Consider the following 17,905-nt stretch of genomic DNA (forward strand, 5'->3'; position numbering starts at 1 on the left):
AATGGCATATCAAATCAAATTTAAATAGAAATTGAATGCCTCTTTTCTATTTGCAGCCTTAAATATCAAAATACATTTTCCCACAGGCTATAATAAATTTTTATATTGTAGCGTCCAGGAAGAGGTAGTGCTGCAAGGGGTTCTGTGTGTTTCTTCTGTTATGTTTATGTTGTGTTTACAGTGTGGATGTTCCCCCTAAATTTGGTTGCCATTCTCGTTTAGTGTTGGTTCACAGTGTGGCGCATATTTGTAACAGTCTTAAAGTTGTTTATACGGCCACCCTCAGTGTGACCTGTATGGCTGTTGACCAAGCTTGCATTGCATTAGCATGAGTATTAGCGGTGAATGCGGTGTTACAGCGACGCCGCTGTATAATACCGGCGTGCCAGCTCCAATGTTAATTTGATATTGCCTCAAGGGCCAAATGAAAATACACGGCGGGCCAGAGTTTGACACCCATGGTCTAAGGCACACTTCAAATCCTTTTTTTGTCTCGAAACTCGACAGTGCGCCTAATGTACGGAATACTTTTGGTTGTGCTTACCGAACTCAAAGCTATTTTATTTGGTACATGGTGAAATAAAGTGTGACTAGTAGATGGCAGTCACACATAAGAGATATGTGAAGACTGCAATATGACTCAAGTAAACAACAGCAACATCTTACATCTTCCATTGAAAATATAGAACAGGGGTCGGGAACCAGCCAAAGATTTTAAAAAGTATTTTCGTGAGAGCCATATAATATTTTTTAACACCAAATACAACTAAATGCGTGCATTTTTAATTGATAACAACTTTTTTAAAGTACAATAAGTCTCCTATTATTTTTAATAACATTTTTATTCTGAAGCTAACCAATAATAAATAAGATACTTCTTACCAATAATGTGACTTCTTGAACAGGTGCGGTAGGAAATGGATGGATGGATTAAAATGCATGAGAATGTTTTCTATTTTGAAGATTATTTTTTAACACTGTGATTACCAGCAAAATTATTCCTTACTTATTGTGTTAAACAATGTCAGCTAAGATTTATCTGAGAGCCAGATGCAGTTTTCTAAAGGGCCACATCTGGCTCTAGAGCCACAGGTTCCCTATCCCTCGTATAGAACATTACACACGGCGCTCAAAAATCTGTAAAAATGTTTTAGTAGGACTTTGGTAAGCTATGAAGCCTCACCGCTTAATGGATTGTACTGTGCTTCAACATTATTATGCTGTGTGTATAAGGTAAGACTTATTATCTGGCCTTTTGTTTCACAATATTATGCAAAAGCAACTTTTCTTAGCTTCTGGTACATGCTGAGCTGTATTTGGGATCTGCATAAGTCCTGAAAAAATGCGCGCATTTGCCTTTGTAGTCTGTGCCGACTACTATAAGCTTCTTCTTCTTCTCTATCTTCTTGTTATATGACATTCATCCTCCACTGTTGCCATTTCTAATATGAAGCTTGTGGATGGCTACCAAAAGCGCCTTATTGCAGGTAAACTTGCCAAGGCACATGTAAGCAAATATTAATAACATTGCTGTATGTATACTTTTGATTGCTCACATTTTCAGTAGAGCCATAACAAATTCACCAAGTGGAATGCTTGATGTGAAATAATTGGAGCCTTAAATAGGTCAATATTCTTTTGATTTGATTTCGGTTGATGATTATTGTTTTTGGCAAGAATCAAACAGCCTGCGTGGCAGCTTTGTGTTAGTAGAGTCAACATTACGTCTCACCTGTTGGCTTTTTTATGTTTTTATTTTTTAAATCATTTTAAAATTAACAGCGGGCCACAAATGGTCATTATGGATAGATTTGATATTGTTAAACCTTCAGGCATTCCTTGATATTTTTTCAGGGTGTCATTAATATTAATGGCTCATTAATATTACAGCAGTAATTTTGAATTCAATTTAATCTTTTGTTAATAAATGTGTATTTTTACACTTATTTCACACATTTAATGATTTTTTGTTATTACTTTATTGCAATGGTTTCTCAAACTGTTATTGTCCTTTTAACATTAGTTATTTTCCCAAGTAAATAAGTACACTGAATGTAGATGACGTGACTACATATATATATATATATATATATATATATATATATATATATATACACTGTATATAAAAGCCAAAAGTAGTGAAGTTGTCACGTTGTGTAAATGTTAAATAAAAAGAGAATACAACAAATTCTTTTCAACTTATATTCAGAGCCATAATAAATTCATAAAAGAAGCAAACTTCATGAATGTTTTTTGTGAGCAACAAGTATGTGCTCCAATCACTACATCACGAAAAAATAAGATTGGAAAGTCAAGACAGCCATGACATCATGTTCTTTACAAGTGTACGTACACTTTTGACCACCACTGTATATTAACGATTGTGTTAATTAGAGACCCTGAAGGATTTTCACTTTTGAAGTCCACACCTCCAGCGACTATAAAAGACCGAAGTTGATGGAGTAGACGAGGCATAAATGGGATTATTGATGCTAAATTGGAGTGTGTGTTTTATTAAAGGTGATGCAATAGAGTATAGGTGTCAAACTCTGGCCCGCGGGCCAAATTTGGCCCTTGAGGCAATATCAAATTAACAGAGCTGGCCCGCCGGTGCCATACAGCGGTGCCGCTGTAACACCACATTCACCGATTTCCCGGGAGACTCTCAAATTTCAGTGCCCCTCCCGAAAATCTCCCGGTGCAACCATTCTCCCGAATTCCACCCGGACAACAATATTGGGGGTGTGCCTTAAAGGCACTGCCTTTAGCGTCCCCTACAACCTGTCGTCAGGTCTGTTTTTCCTCCTCACGTAATATATGTGGCTTCTACACACATTTTAGTAAATGCAAGGCAGGTCACACTGAGGTTGGCCGTGTAAACAACGCCAACATTGTTACAAATATGCGCCCCACTGTGAACCCACACCAAACAAGAATGACCAACACATTTCGGGAGAACATGCGCACAGTAACACAACATAAACACAACAGAACAAACACCCAGAACCCCTTGCAGCACTAACTCTTCCGGACCACTACAATATACACCCCCCTCCCCGCTACCAACAAACCCCCCTAACCCCGCCCACCTGAGCCCCAACATGAGCAGTAAAAAGGCCTGAACGGTTGATTTATTCATTGTTATTTTATTTTCAAATGTATTGGGACGGCGTGGCGAGGTTGGGAGAGTGGCCGTGCCAGCAACCTGAGGGTTCCTGGTTCAATCCCCACCTTCTACCAACCTCGTCACGATCTGTTGTGTCCTTGAGCAAGACACCTCACCCATGCTCCTGATGGTTCGTGGTTAGGGCCTTGCATGGCAGCTCCCGCCATCAGTGTGTGAATGTGTGTGTGTATGGGTAAATGTGGAAGTAGTGTCAAAGCGCTTTGAGTACCTTGAAGGTAGAAAAGCGCTATACAAGTATAACCCATTTATTATTTATTAGCCTCTGGAAAAAGTTATTGTTGATATTTACCTCAGAGGGCTGCAAATACAAAAGAGGCATTCAATTTTTATTTAAATTTGATTTGATATGCCGTTGATCATTTTTAATTATCATTGTTATTATTATTTGAAACTCAATTTTGCATGTCACTATAAAGTTTATATAAGCCTTGCTTGTTCAATATTCAATGAAAAACTTGTTTGGGTCCCTATTAAAAGGTTCATTTGGTCAACCTCGGCCCGCGGCTTTGTTCAGTTTTAAATTTTGGCCCACTCTGTATTTGAGTTTGACACCCCTGCAATAGAGTTTCACAATTGAAACCGAATATATTTAAATTAGGGCTGGGCAACGATTAAAATTTTTTATCGAAGTTAATCACACTATTTCTCCGATTAATCGCGATTAACTGCATTGTATACGCAAAGCCCAATAATGAATTCAAAAGTAGTGTGTAGTGCACCTTTATTGGAATATTCTCCCACATGAACAAAAGCGCCAAAACATTTGTTGTGCAAACACAATTTAAATCAGTCCTTGTTAAACAGTAGCAGTTAAATAGCATATTTTATGAAAATCAACTCAAAAAATGTAAATACAAACATTTAAGCTTATTGCCACTGCCAGGGTGTTTAAGTTATCCTGTTTGTTATGGAAAATAAATATAATCTACATACAAATCTCTGAGCCACAATCATAACATCTGAACAGGCAATTTCTGAGGTAACAGCAGAAAAAATGTTTTTATCAGGGAGTTTATGTTTAAAAAACCTATATTATAGGTAGTGGGCTGTTTTAGGGAATTTTTGATCAAATTATCCGTAGTAGCAATATTAATAATGTTGTGTTTATTCTGCGTAGTGCACTTAGAATAATTATGACCATATCTAGGAATTGATATGATGGGAATTTTCCGATTGTTTGCTTGGTGCTTTGATAAACTGAACGCATCATATACATGGTACTATATTGTGATGTTATGAGCCATGGAAAAAAAGAACTACCCTACCCAGCATGCAACAGGAGTGACGAGCATGCGCGGTAGCCCGGTATCGGTTGTGTCGCCATGACGGCATCTTGTATGTTGTGATATGCACGCTCTGAAAGCAAACGTTAAGAACTCAGCCAACACTCCTCGTCTGCATTATTCATAAATAGACAGACAACACATATACTCCGCTGCTTCACAGGCCGCTGGATGTAGCCGGCAAAGTATTCCCATGCTAGCTAGCCGGTCTAGCAAGCACGCGTCATTCAGTCCAAAACGGCCCGATCTATCCACATCCAGAATTGTCTGGCGGTCGTAAGTGATCCCGGAGTGACCACGCTGTAAGCCAGCCATGAAATTTGCAGAATTGTCCGGTATTTTTGCCAAATGTTCCATCTTTACCAAGAGCCCCTCGACGCCGAAGCCCATCCGGGCGACGCCATCTTGTTAAGAAAAGGCGTTAACAAAATAAAAGCATGTAAATAACATACGCAGATGTGCGATAAAATAATTGTCGGCGTTAATAGATTGATGAGTTAACTCGTAATTAACGCATTAATTTGCCCACCCCTAATTTAAATGTAAAGTTATTTATTCATTTATATTTAATTTCCACATTTCTTATTTGATTTACACATTTGCATAACATTAAAGACGCTTTTAATTCTTCTTTTCTTTTATCACTGCAAAGCTGTACTTTGTCAGTTCTTTTAATTCGATTGTCTTTCGTTCATTTCATTCCCTCAATTTGTCCGAGCTCTGCTTCTTCCTACTCCTTTTTCCGGCATGTTGAATGGTTACTTGTTGAGGCTGTCCCAGACAAAAAAGGCATTGACGGTGTTGTGCAGGTGTGTGAAGGCCTGCTGCAGGAGTTGAAGGAAGCAAACATCTCCGTCTGGCCAGGACATCTTGAAGCCACATCCACACCGCTGGAGCAGCTCCACTGCAAGTAAGTTGAAGAGCACTCCTTCACCAATTTGAAGAAGCACTTCTTTTTTAAGCTGTCAGCCACCCTGTTTAGGTATGACCAGATGGGCGTGCTTTTTAGCGCGGTCATCAGCGACAAGACGCTGGAGAGCGGCCTCCTGCAGGTGCGCAGCAGGGACACGGCCGTCAAAGAGACCATGCACATCTCCCACCTGAAGAACTTCCTGTGCAGATACATCTCTGCTGCACACAACATGTAAATCACTATCCACAAATATAGTCAACGTTTTAGGAGGAACTTTACCCAAGCTTAACTCAGCATTTCGCATAAGATAGGGGTGTCCAAACTTTTTCCAGGAAAAAAATCCAAACCGTGCGAGGGCTTTTGATATTTTTCATTTTTAAAGCAATAGATTTGTTTACCTTTAGGGATCCCCTCAGGTTTGTTAGCAGGCACCCACATTCAGTCATTAAAATCTTAAGAAAAATGTCAAATGAAGTGAATTATTTTTACATAGCGCTTTTCTGTAGAGACTCAAGAGCACTTTACAATAGTGAAAAGCCATTATCCATCCATCCATTTTCTACAGCTTATTCCCTTTTGGGGTTGCGGGGGGGCGCTGGCGCCTATCTCAGCTACAATCGGGCGGAAGGCGGCGTACACCCTGGACAAGCCGCCACCTCATCGCAGGGCCAACACAGATAGACAGACAACATTCACAATCACATTCACACACTAGGGCCAATTTAGTGTTGCCAATCAACCTATCCCCAGGTGCATGTTTTTGGAAGTGGGAGGAAGCCGGAGTACCCGGAGGGAACCCACGCATTCACGGGGAGAACATGCAAACTCCACACAGAAAGATCCCGAGCCTGGATTTGAACCCAGGACTGCAGGAACTTCGTGTTGTGAGGCAGACGCACTAACCCCTCTGCCACCGTGAAGCCCTGAAAAGCCATTATGTACATCTTAAAGCTGCATTCAAGCCAGAGTGGGTGGCACTGGGAGCAGGTGGGTAAAGTGCCTTGCCCAAAGACACAACAGCTGTGACCAGGATAGTGGAAGCAGAAATCGAACCTGGATCCTTCAAGTTGCTGGCACGGCTGCTCTACCAACTGAGCTGTGCTGCCACCAAAACAAGTCTTTTTTGGTGTGTGTGTTTTTTCTTCAACGCCTAAATCTCTAGATCAATTTTCACATCTCCATTTTCTACCGCTTATTCCCTTTCGGGGTCGCGGGGGGCGCTGGCGATTATAAACTTTTGGGTTTTTGATGTTTTATGCCAGGGGTGTCAAACTCAAATACAGAGTGGGCCAATATTTAAAACATAAAGCCGCGGGCCAAGGTTGAGCAAATGAACCTTTTAATAGGGACCCAAACAAGTTTTGCATTGAATATTGAACAAGCAAGGCTTATATAACTTTATAGTGACATGCAAAATCGAGTTTCAAATAATAATAATAATTAAATATCAATGGCATATCAAATAAAATTTAAATACAAATTCAATGCCTCTTTTCTATTTGCAGCCTTCTGAGGTAAATATCAAAATATATTGTAGCATCCCGAAAGAGTTAGTGCTGCAAGGGGTTCCTGGTATTTGTTCTGTTATGTTACAGTGCAGATGTTCTCCCGAAATGTGTTTGTCATTCTTGTTTGGTATGAGTTCACAGTGTGGCGCATATTTGTAACAGTGTTAAAGTTGTTTATACGGCCACCCTCTGTGTGACCTGTATGGCTGTTGACCAAGTATGCTTTGCATTCACTTATGTGTGTGTAATAGCTGCATATATTTTGCGAGTGGGCCTGCACGCTGTTTGTATGGAGGAAATGCGGATGTGAGGACAGGTTATAGAGAATGCTAAAGGCAGTGCCTTTAAGGCACGCCCTCAATATTGTTGTCCGGGTGGAAATCGGCAGGATGCTTGCCCCGGGAGATTTTGGGGAGGGGCACTGAACTTCGGGAGGATTGGCAAGTGTGAGAAGTTGCGGTGTTACAGCGGCACCGCTGCTGTGTAATAACGGCGGGCCAGCTGTAATGTTATTTTGATATTGCCTCAAGGGCCAAATTAAATTACACGGCGGGCCAAATTTGGCCCGCGGGCCAGAGTTTGACACCCGTATTTTATGCCCTTTTTTTATGGCAAAAGCACAACCTCTGCAATATTTTAACCCCCAAAAATATCAGTGGAATATTTTGCGTGAAGTAGTTGGAGTATTAAAGAAGTCAATCATTCCAAACAATGTTTATTTGAAATGATAATTTTTTGAGCAATGGCAGATTTAAAAAAAAAAAAAATCCCACTAAAATGATTGGGTATCCCACTCATTAAAGTGTTAAAAACAATTCTTACTTTTTCATTTAGATTTACCCAAACGCTTAAGTCTCCAGATCAGTGGTTCTCAAACTTTTTTCACCAATGCCACCTCAAAAAAAGACTCTGCTCTCCAAGTACCACCGTAATGACCACAATTAAAATACAGTAGCATAGTAGGCCTAAGTATTCATTAAAAACGAGTTAGAGGTTTTATTTCACAAGTATGATATTTTTTTTAAATTGTCCCGAGGGAACTCTCCTGACGGAATCAATAAAAGTACTATCGCTCTATCTCTCTAATATTCTCGGCCACTGTTTAAACAGCAACACTGTGTTTGATTGTAGGAAAATAAAACACTGTACTTTTGTCAAGTGATTTTTTGGCATACCAGCAGACGTCGCCCGTGTACCACTAGTGGTATGCGTACCACAGTTAGAGCTCTAGATCGACTTCAGATCTATTTGTCGATTATGTTTTTGTGGGGTTTTTTTTGTTTATTCCCTTTTGACAATTTTGTTTTTTTTATATATGGCGAACACACAAAATATGCAATATCTTCCCCAAAAATATTTCCAAGTGGAATGCTCGATGTGAAATAATTGGAGCCTTAAATAGGTCAATATTCTTTTGATTTGATTTCGGTTGATGATTATTGTTTTTGGCAAGAATCAAACAGCCTGCGTGGCAGCTTTGTGTTAGTAGAGTCAACATTACGTCTCACCTGTTGGATTTTTTATTTTTAAAATCATTTTAAAATTAACAGCGGGCCACAAATGGTCATTATGGATAGATTTGATATTGTTAAACCTTCAGGCATTCCTTGATATTTTTTCAGGGTGTCATTAATATTAATGTCTCATTAATATTACAGCAGTAATTTTGAATTCAATTTAATCTTTCGTTAATAAATGTGTATTTTTACACTTATTTCACACATTTAATGATTTTTTGTTATTACTTTATTGCAATGGTTTCTCAAACTGTTATTGTCCTTTTAACATTAGTTATTTTCTCAAGTAAATAAGTACACTGAATGTAGATGACGTGACTACGTATATATATATATATATATATATATATATATATATATATATATATATATACACACACTGTATATAAAAGCCAAAAGCAGTGAAGTTGTCACGTTGTGTAAATGGTAAATAAAAAGAGAATACAACAAATCCTTTTCAACTTATATTCAATTGAATAGACTGCAATGACAAGATATTTCATCTTCACACTGAGAAACTTTGCAAATAATCATAAAGTTAGAATGTAATGGCAGTAACACATTGCAAAAAAGGCATTTTTACCAGTGTGTTACATAGCCTTTCCTTTTAACAACACTCAGTAGAGGTTTGGGAACTGAGGAGACACATTTTTGAAGTGGAATTCTTTACCATTCTTGCTTGATGTACAGCTTAAGTTGTTCAACAGTCTCCTGCCTCATATTTTAGCCTGCACACATTTTCAATGTCTGGACTACAGGCAGGCCAGTCTAGTACCCGCACTCTTTTACTATGAAGCCACGCTGTTGTAACACCTGGCTTGGCATGGTCTTGCTGAAATAAGCAGGGGTGTCCATGATAACAAATATGTTACTCCAAAAGCTGTATGTACCTTTCAGCATGAATGGTGCCTTCACAGATGTGTAAGTTAGCCATACCTTAGCCACTAATACACCCCCATACCATCACACATTCTGACTTTTACACTCTCACCCTAGAACAGTACTCATGGTTTTTTTCCTCTTTGGTACCGAGGACCCTATGGCCACAGTTTCCAAAAACAATTTGAGATTTGGACTCGTCGGACCACAGAAAAATGTTCCACTTTGCATCAATCCATCTTAGATGAGCTCGGGCCCAGCGAAGCCGCAGCGTTTCTGGGTGTTGTTGATGAATGGCTTTGGCTTTGCATAGTAGAGTTTTAACTTGCACTTACAGATGTAGCGACCAACTGTAGTTACTGACAGTGGTTTTTTGAAGTGTTCCTGAGCCCATGTGGTGATATCCTTTACACACTGACATAGCTTTTTGATGCAGTAGCGCCTGAGAGATGGAAGGTGTGTAATATCATGGCTTACGTGCAGTGATTTCTCCACATTCTCTCAACCTTTTGATATTACGGAGCGTAGATGGTGAAATCCTTAAAATCCTTGCAATAGCTGCTTGAGAAATGTTGTTCTTAAACAATTTGCTCAGGCATTTGTTGACAAAGTGGTGACCCTCGCCCCGTCCTTGTTTGTGAATGAGTGAGCATTTCATGGAAGCTGCTTTTATAGCCAATCATGGCACCCACCTATTGACAATTAGCCTGTTCACCTGTGAGATGTTCCAAATAAGTCTTTGATGAGTATTCCTCAACTTTCTCTTTTTTGCCAGTTGTGCCAGCTTTTTTGAAACACGTTGCGGGCATCAAATTCCAATTGAGCTAATATTTGCAAAACATAACAATGTTTCTCAGTGTGAAGATGAAATATCTTGTCTTTGCAGTCTATTCAAGTTGAAAATGATTTGCAAATCATTGTATTCTCTTTTTATTTTCCATTTACACAACGTGACAACTTCACTGTTTTCGGGTTTTGTACATTTACTGTATATACAGTATAAGATGGAATAAATGAAAGTCTATCATACATGCATACAATATTGACTTACGTACACTTAACGTTTGAAGAGTTTCTTGAAGTGGATCATATTAGTACATTGTATATTAATCCATTCCATCATTGAATTCCACATACTGATATACTGAAGGTCTTAAGTGTTGTACGTGCATACAAATGTTTTAAATTACATTTGTCTCTAACCTCAGTTTTCCAATAATTAAACTAAATTGTACTGCTTTGAAGAAAAACAAGACCTTTCGCAAAGCGGCCAATAAACACCTAAAACATGCTGTCATGGTAAAAGTCATATATAATATTTTAGAGAAGCAGACAAAAGAGATTATTATTATTATTGTAACAGACAGGACCTACGTCTGCCTAGTAGGGGTAAATCACTTCCCTGAATGGCAGGAAGTTAGAGGAGCTAAATCCCTAACCCCCAAGCCTATGAATCTCATGTTCACTCTGCCTGTCCAGTCAGAACACAATAGCTTAGGCTCTGGGATTTGAATCTGTCACGATGAGAACCTTAAGTACAGAATAAGTATGTAAGTGTCAGTGTGTGGGACTTACCGTATTCCCCCTAACTATTATGCTCCAGAACAGAGGACGAGACGCCCCTACTTCAGGGAAAGGAAAAACTTCACAATAAAATCAGTATCATGAAAGTTGGAAAAGGTTATTATTTATTAAACTAGTATTAGTACTCTAATACTAAGTAAGGCAGAAAAGTAGAAAAATATATAATAAGATATAGACTTATAGGATTGATTTCTATAATAATCTGTAACCCCTATACAGAGGTGGGTAGAGTAGCCAGAAATTGTACTCAAGTAAGAGTACTGTTACTTTAGAGATTTATTACTCAAGTAAAAGTAAGGAGTAGTCACCCAAATATTTACTTGAGTAAAAGTAAAAAGTATGTTGTGAAAAAACTACTCAAGTACTGAGTAACTGATGAGTAACCTCGTTACGGCAACAAATAATGCACAAAAACATAAAAATAGCAACGAGCAAATTCTGAGCCAGGAATATCTCTTAAGCAACTAAAACAATAATATATATTAAATAATAGTACATTAAAATAAAATAAAAAAATGGCACATTGAGCCACAATAACTTAACAGCACCATAGGCTCAGTAGGCATTCATTGATTTGATTGATTGATTAAAACTTGTATTATTAGATTGCACAGTACAGTACATATTCCGTACAATTGACCACTAAATGGAAACACCCCAATAAGTTTTTCAACGTTTATCAATTACTTAGTAAATGACCAAGTCGAGGTGATCTACCTCATATACACATACACACACATATATATACACATACATTTATATATACAGTATATAATTTATATTTTGCCGTTTTTGTTGATATGTTAAAGGTGTTTTAATGAATATACATGCATGTTTAACACATAGATTCCTATCTTTAATGAAGACAAGAATATAAGTTGGTGTATTACCTGATTCTGATGACTTGCAATGATTGGAATCAGACGTCCACGTTTTCAAATGGAGGGGAAAAAAAGTTCCTCTTTTCTGTCTAAGGTTTTTGGCATCTTATTTGTCCAGCTTCCATATTCGTTTTTATACACTTTACAAGAAATACATTGGCGGCAAACTCCGTGGCTTGCTAGCTTGTTTGCTCTGGCTTTCGGAGACTCTTATTTTGTTAACGCAGGCGCGATGGAGCGGCACTTTTATTGTGAAGACAGGAACTGTGCGGTCAGTCTTTAGGCTTTTGACGGGAAGCACGGTTGAAATAAAAAGTGTCTTTTTTCCTTTACACTTTTGATTGATTGATTGAAACTTTTATTAGTAGATTGCACAGTAGAGTACATATTCCGTACAATTGACCACTAAATGGTAACACCCCAATACGTTTTTCAACTTGTTTAAGTCGGGTCATGTGACCGCCTGGCTCTGTTTGATTGGTCCAACGTCACCAGTGACTGCATGTGATTGGTGAAACGCAGGCATGCGTAGATTCTACTTTGAAGCTCTGTCATTAACCAAAACAAACATTAATAGATCGATAAAAAAAAGTAGCGAGTAGCGAACTGAATGTAGATAAATGGAGCAGAGTAAAAGTAGTGTTTCTTCTCTATAAATATACTCAAGTAAAAGTAAAAGTATCTTCGCCAATCTTCGTCAATCTCGGAGCTCTCCAGGTGCCGCCATCTCTCGTCTTCTTCTTCTTCTTCTTTTGTTTTTATGGCGGTTGGCAGGCAACCTTCTGGTGTGCATTACCGCCACCTACTGTAATGGAGTGTGGACCGAGGTGGAACCCTACTCTATATTATTTTATTTAACCCAGTGTTTTATTAAATATGTGTATATTGCTTTGTATCCTATGTTTTCTGAATGCAATCCTAATATACTTCCCACTTCTAACCTAATATTTTCTTTTGCTAACTTATTTTCCAGCATTTCTCTTTCTCTATTGTATTTCCTACATTGTGTTAAAACATGGTCAACATTCTCTATTTGATGGCAAAAATCACACAGCCCTGTAGTATGTTTTCCTATCAATTTTAGTGAACTATTTAAATATGTGTATATTGCTTTGTATCCTATGTTTTCTGAATGCAATCCTAATATACTTCCCACTTCTAACCTAATATTTTCTTTTGCTAACTTATTTTCCAGTATTTCTCTTTCTCTATTGTATTTCCTACATTGTGTTAAAACATAGGCTTCACGGTGGCAGAGGGTTAGTGCGTCTGCCTCACAATACGAAGTTCCTGCAGTCCTGGGTTCAAATCCAGGCTTGGGATCTTTCTGTGTGGAGTTTGCATGTTCTCCCCGTGAATGCGTGGGTTCCCTCCGGGTACTCCGGCTTCCTCCCACTTCCAAATACATGCACCTGGGGATAGGTTGATTGGCAACACTAAATTGGCCCTAGTGTGTGAATGTGAGTGTGAATGGTGTCTGTCTATCTGTGTTGGCCCTGCGATGAGGTGGCGACTTGTCCAGGGTGTACCCCGCCTTCCGCCCGATTGTAGCTGAGATAGGCGGCAGCGCCCCCCGCGACCCCGAAAGGGAATAAGCGGTAGAAAATGGATGGGATGGATGGATTCTCTCTGGTAGGACCTCCTCTGCAAATTGCACTAGCACGGATTCGCTCTCAGTCTTTTCACCGTTCCTAAATGCCATCATTCTTTTCATCATAGTGACAGTTCCTCCTTTTATTTCTTTTTTCAGATCATCTAAATGTTCTCCTCTTGGGATTCCTGTCACGACTCCTCTTGCCTCCTTTCGTTCTCCCACTTCAATTTTTTCCTTTATTATTTTGTTGCACAGTTTTTGCAATCGCATTGCTTTGTTCTTTTGCTCTCCATTTTTGCATTTAATCAACAGCCGTCCGTCCCTGAGCACCTTGGCTATCTCATTCATATCTTGGTTTGATTTAAATGTATAAATTATCTTATATTCATCCACCATAACCCTTTTCCTCTTATCAACCTCTTCATCGTCTTCATGCACTCTTTTAACACTCGACTTTCCTTCACTCCCTCCTCTCCCCTTCTTCCCTCTCTCCCCTCTAGTCCTATCCATTTCCATACTATCCTCATACATCCCGTCACTATCCCCTTCCATCTCGGTCCAGTCACAAAACAGCTAATGCTCAACCGCCAAAACAGATTTAGATACTCTCGTCGTCGCCAAATTCACTCCAAATGTTTGGTAGTTCTGCGTCTCTCCTTCCGGAAGCTTCCCGCCTCTTCCCCATCTCTCGTCTCTTTTTCCTTGTTGATTTTCTTCTCACTCCTTGTCCCGCCCCTCCTCTCCTCTCATTTGCCAGTCCGCCAGCCAGCAAGTCATTGATTGGCCGAGTCTGTTACCAAGGTCCTGGATACGATTGGATGCAAACATTTTGAGGGATTTCAGGTTATTAGAGATGCATAACGAACATGCACAATATTAGGTGTACACCTACATTATTATTATTATTATTATTATTACCCAGGAAGAATATCCAAGTCTCGCGAGACTTGCGCAGACTATAGCCGCGCCCTCCATGGTCACGTGAGCCGTCGAGCGTGTGTGTCGCTAGCTAGCTGCTAAACATGGCCGCGGACAAGCAAGGCGCAGCCAAACTTTCACTTTTCGGTGAAAATAAAGAAAATTCGTCGAATGGAGGACTTGGCCTTGAAGGTATCCTATTTTGCTTGCAGTGTTGTGCGTGTAACATAGGTTCTGTTCAAAAGCAAGACTGTCCACTTGCTCTCAAGCTAACCTTAGCCTGCTAGCTAGCGAGCTTTAGGCTACGTGTCACTTTTTATTATTATTACTTTTATTTGCAGCTATGCCACTACTAATACATCAGTTCACTATCGCCAGCCTAAATGTGTTTACTGGAGCAAAGGAAAATCCCTCATCAGCCTAATTCGGTCATACATGCATACATATACACATACATATATACATACATATACATGCATGCTCATACTACTAACTGTCATTAATAGTACTCATACATACATGCTCATACACTACTATCTACTAACTATCATTAATAGTACTCATACATGCATGCTCATACACTACTATCTACCATTAATAGTACTAATACATGCATGCTCATACACTACTATCTACTAACTATCATTAATAGTACTCATACATGCATGCTCATACACTACTATCTACCATTAATAGTACTAATACATGCATGCTCATACACTACTATCTACTAACTATCATTAATAGTACTCATACATGCATGCTCATACACTACTATCTACTAACTATCATTAATAGTACTCATACCTGCATGCTAATACACTACTATCGACTAACTATCATTAATAGTACTCATACATGCATGCTCATACACTACTATCTACTAACTATCATTAATAGTACTCATACATGCATGCTCATACACTACTATCTACTAACTATCATTAATAGTACTCATACATGCATGCTAATACACTACTATCTACTAACTATCATTAATAGTACTCATACATGCATGCTCATACACTACTATCTACTAACTATCATTAATAGTACTCAAACATGCATGCTCATACACTACTATCTACTAACTATCATTAATAGTACTCATACATGCATGCTCATACACTACTATCTACTAACTATCATTAATAGTACTCATACCTGCATGCTAATACACTACTATCGACTAACCATCATTAATAGTACTCATAAATGCATGCTCATACACTACTATCTACTAACTATCATTAATAGTACTCAAACATGCATGCTCATACACTACTATCTACTAACTATCATTAATAGTACTCATACATGCATGCTCATACACTACTATCTACTAACTATCATTAATAGTACTCATACATGCATGCTCATACACTATTATCTACTAACTATCATTAATAGTACTCATACATGCATGCTAATACACTACTATCGACTAACTATCATTAATAGTACTCATACATGCATGCTCATACACTACTATCTACTAACTATCATTAATAGTACTCAAACATGCATGCTCATACACTACTATCTACTAACTATCATTAATAGTACTCATACATGCATGCTCATACACTACTATCTACTAACTATCATTAATAGTACTCATACATACATGCTCATACACTACTATCTACTAACTATCATTAATAGTACTCATACATGCATGCTCATACACTACTATCTACTAGCTATCATTAATAGTACTAATACATGCATGCTCATACACTACTATCTACTAACTATCATTAATAGTACTCAAACATGCATGCTCATACACTACTATCTACTATCATTAATAGTACTCATACATGCATGCTCATACACTACTATCTACTAACTATCATTAATAGTACTCATACATGCATGCTCATACACTACTATCTACTAACTATCATTAATAGTACTCATACATGCATGCTCATACACTACTATCTACTAACTATCATTAATAGTACTCATACATGCATGCTCATACACTATCTACTAACTATCATTAATAGTACTCATACCTGCATGCTCATACACTCCTATCTACCAACTGTCATTAATAGTACTCATACATGCATGCTCATACACTACTATTAACTAACTATCATTAATAGTACTCGTAGATGCATGCTCATACACTACTATCTACTAACTATCATTAATAGTACTCGTACATGCATGCTCATACACTACTATCTACTAACTATCATTAATAGTACTCATACATGCATGCTCATACACTACTATCTACTAACTATCATTAATAGTACTCGTAGATGCATGCTCATACACTACTATCTACTAACTATCATTAATAGTACTCATACATGCATGTTCATACACTACTATCTACTAACTATCATTAATGCATGGTCATGTAGAAACTATCATTAATAGTAGTCATGATCATGTATAAAATATCATTAATAGTAGTCACGCATGCTCATGTTGAAATTATCATTAATAGTAGTCATGCTCATGTAGAAAATATTAATGTAGTCATGCATGTGTGTCTTCCATGCTCATGTAGAAACTATCATTTTTAGTAGTCACGTGTGTGTATGTCTTGCATGCTCATGTAGAAACTATCATTAATAGTAGTCACGTGTGTGTGTGTCTTGCATCCTCATGTAGAAATTAGTATTAATAGTAGTCACGTGTGTGTATGTCTTGCATGCTCATGTAGAAACTATCATTAATAGTCGTCACGTGTGTGTATGTCTTGCATGCTCATGTAGAAACTATCATTAATAGTAGTCACGTGTGTGTGTGTGTCTTGCATGCTCATGTAGAAACTATCATTAATAGTAGTCACATGTGTGTGTATGTCTTGCATGGTCATGTAGAAACTATCATTAATAGTAGTCACGTGTGTGTTTTGCATGCTCATGTAGAAACTATCATTAATAGTAGTCACGTGTGTGTGTGTGTGTGTGTCGTGCACGCTCATGTAGAAACTATCATTAATAGTAGTCACGTGTGTATGTGTGTGTCTTGCATGCTCATGTAGAAACGATCATTAATAGTAGTCACATGTGTGTGTATGTCTTGCATGCTCATGTAGAAACAATCATTAATAGTAGTCATGCGTGTGTATGTTGCATGCTCATGTTGAAACTATCATTAATAGTAGTCACGTGTGTGTGTGTGTCTTGCATGCTCATGTAGAAACTATCATTGATAGTAGTCACGTGTGTGTGTGTTGCATGCTCATGTTGAAACTATCATTAATAGTAGTCATGCATGTGTGTCTTGGATGCTTATACACCACTATGTAGAAACTATTGGAATATTATTAAAGGTAGTCATGAATGTGTGTCTAATGTTGCCTTTATTGTGTATTGCAGTTTTGCAAATCATTAAGGAGTCCCAGCAGCTGCATGGTCTCAGACATGGAGACTACCAAAGATACAGGTAAGTCTTGTCCACTTGTGGAACCAATCCTTACTATGCAGTGTTATTATTGAGGAAGGATGTTGATAATAACTGGACTCAACTTTCATCTAGACCAGGGGTGACCAATGTTAGGCTCGGGGGCCAAATGCATGCATGTGTGATGTATCATGTTGTATGCATGCATGCATGTATGTATGATGCATCATGTTGTATGCATGCATGTATGATGCATCATGTTGTAT

General features: G+C 38.3%; 2 protein-coding genes across 3 annotated transcripts in view; both read left to right on the top strand.

The window, feature by feature from the left end:
- polg2 (polymerase (DNA directed), gamma 2, accessory subunit) overlaps window positions 1-5,853 on the top strand; it is a 17,947-nt gene extending 12,094 nt beyond the window's left edge. The window contains exons 8-9 of the mRNA XM_061881088.1: window positions 5,280-5,380; window positions 5,453-5,853. Coding sequence (XP_061737072.1) covers window positions 5,280-5,380; window positions 5,453-5,618 — 267 coding nt within the window. The 3' untranslated portion in view covers window positions 5,619-5,853. The remainder of the gene's footprint in view (window positions 1-5,279; window positions 5,381-5,452) is intronic.
- An 8,438-nt stretch (window positions 5,854-14,291) lies between these two features.
- The window catches only part of srp68 (signal recognition particle 68), a 31,918-nt gene continuing 28,304 nt past the window's right edge, over window positions 14,292-17,905 (top strand). For both annotated transcript variants that reach the window (XM_061881090.1, XM_061881091.1), the window contains exons 1-2: window positions 14,292-14,456; window positions 17,615-17,681. In XM_061881090.1, the coding sequence (XP_061737074.1) occupies window positions 14,369-14,456; window positions 17,615-17,681 (155 nt within the window). In that variant the 5' untranslated portion in view covers window positions 14,292-14,368. The remainder of the gene's footprint in view (window positions 14,457-17,614; window positions 17,682-17,905) is intronic.

The sequence above is a fragment of the Nerophis ophidion genome, linkage group LG20 (assembly GCF_033978795.1).
Source record: "Nerophis ophidion isolate RoL-2023_Sa linkage group LG20, RoL_Noph_v1.0, whole genome shotgun sequence".
Classification (NCBI taxonomy): Eukaryota; Metazoa; Chordata; class Actinopteri; order Syngnathiformes; family Syngnathidae; genus Nerophis; species Nerophis ophidion.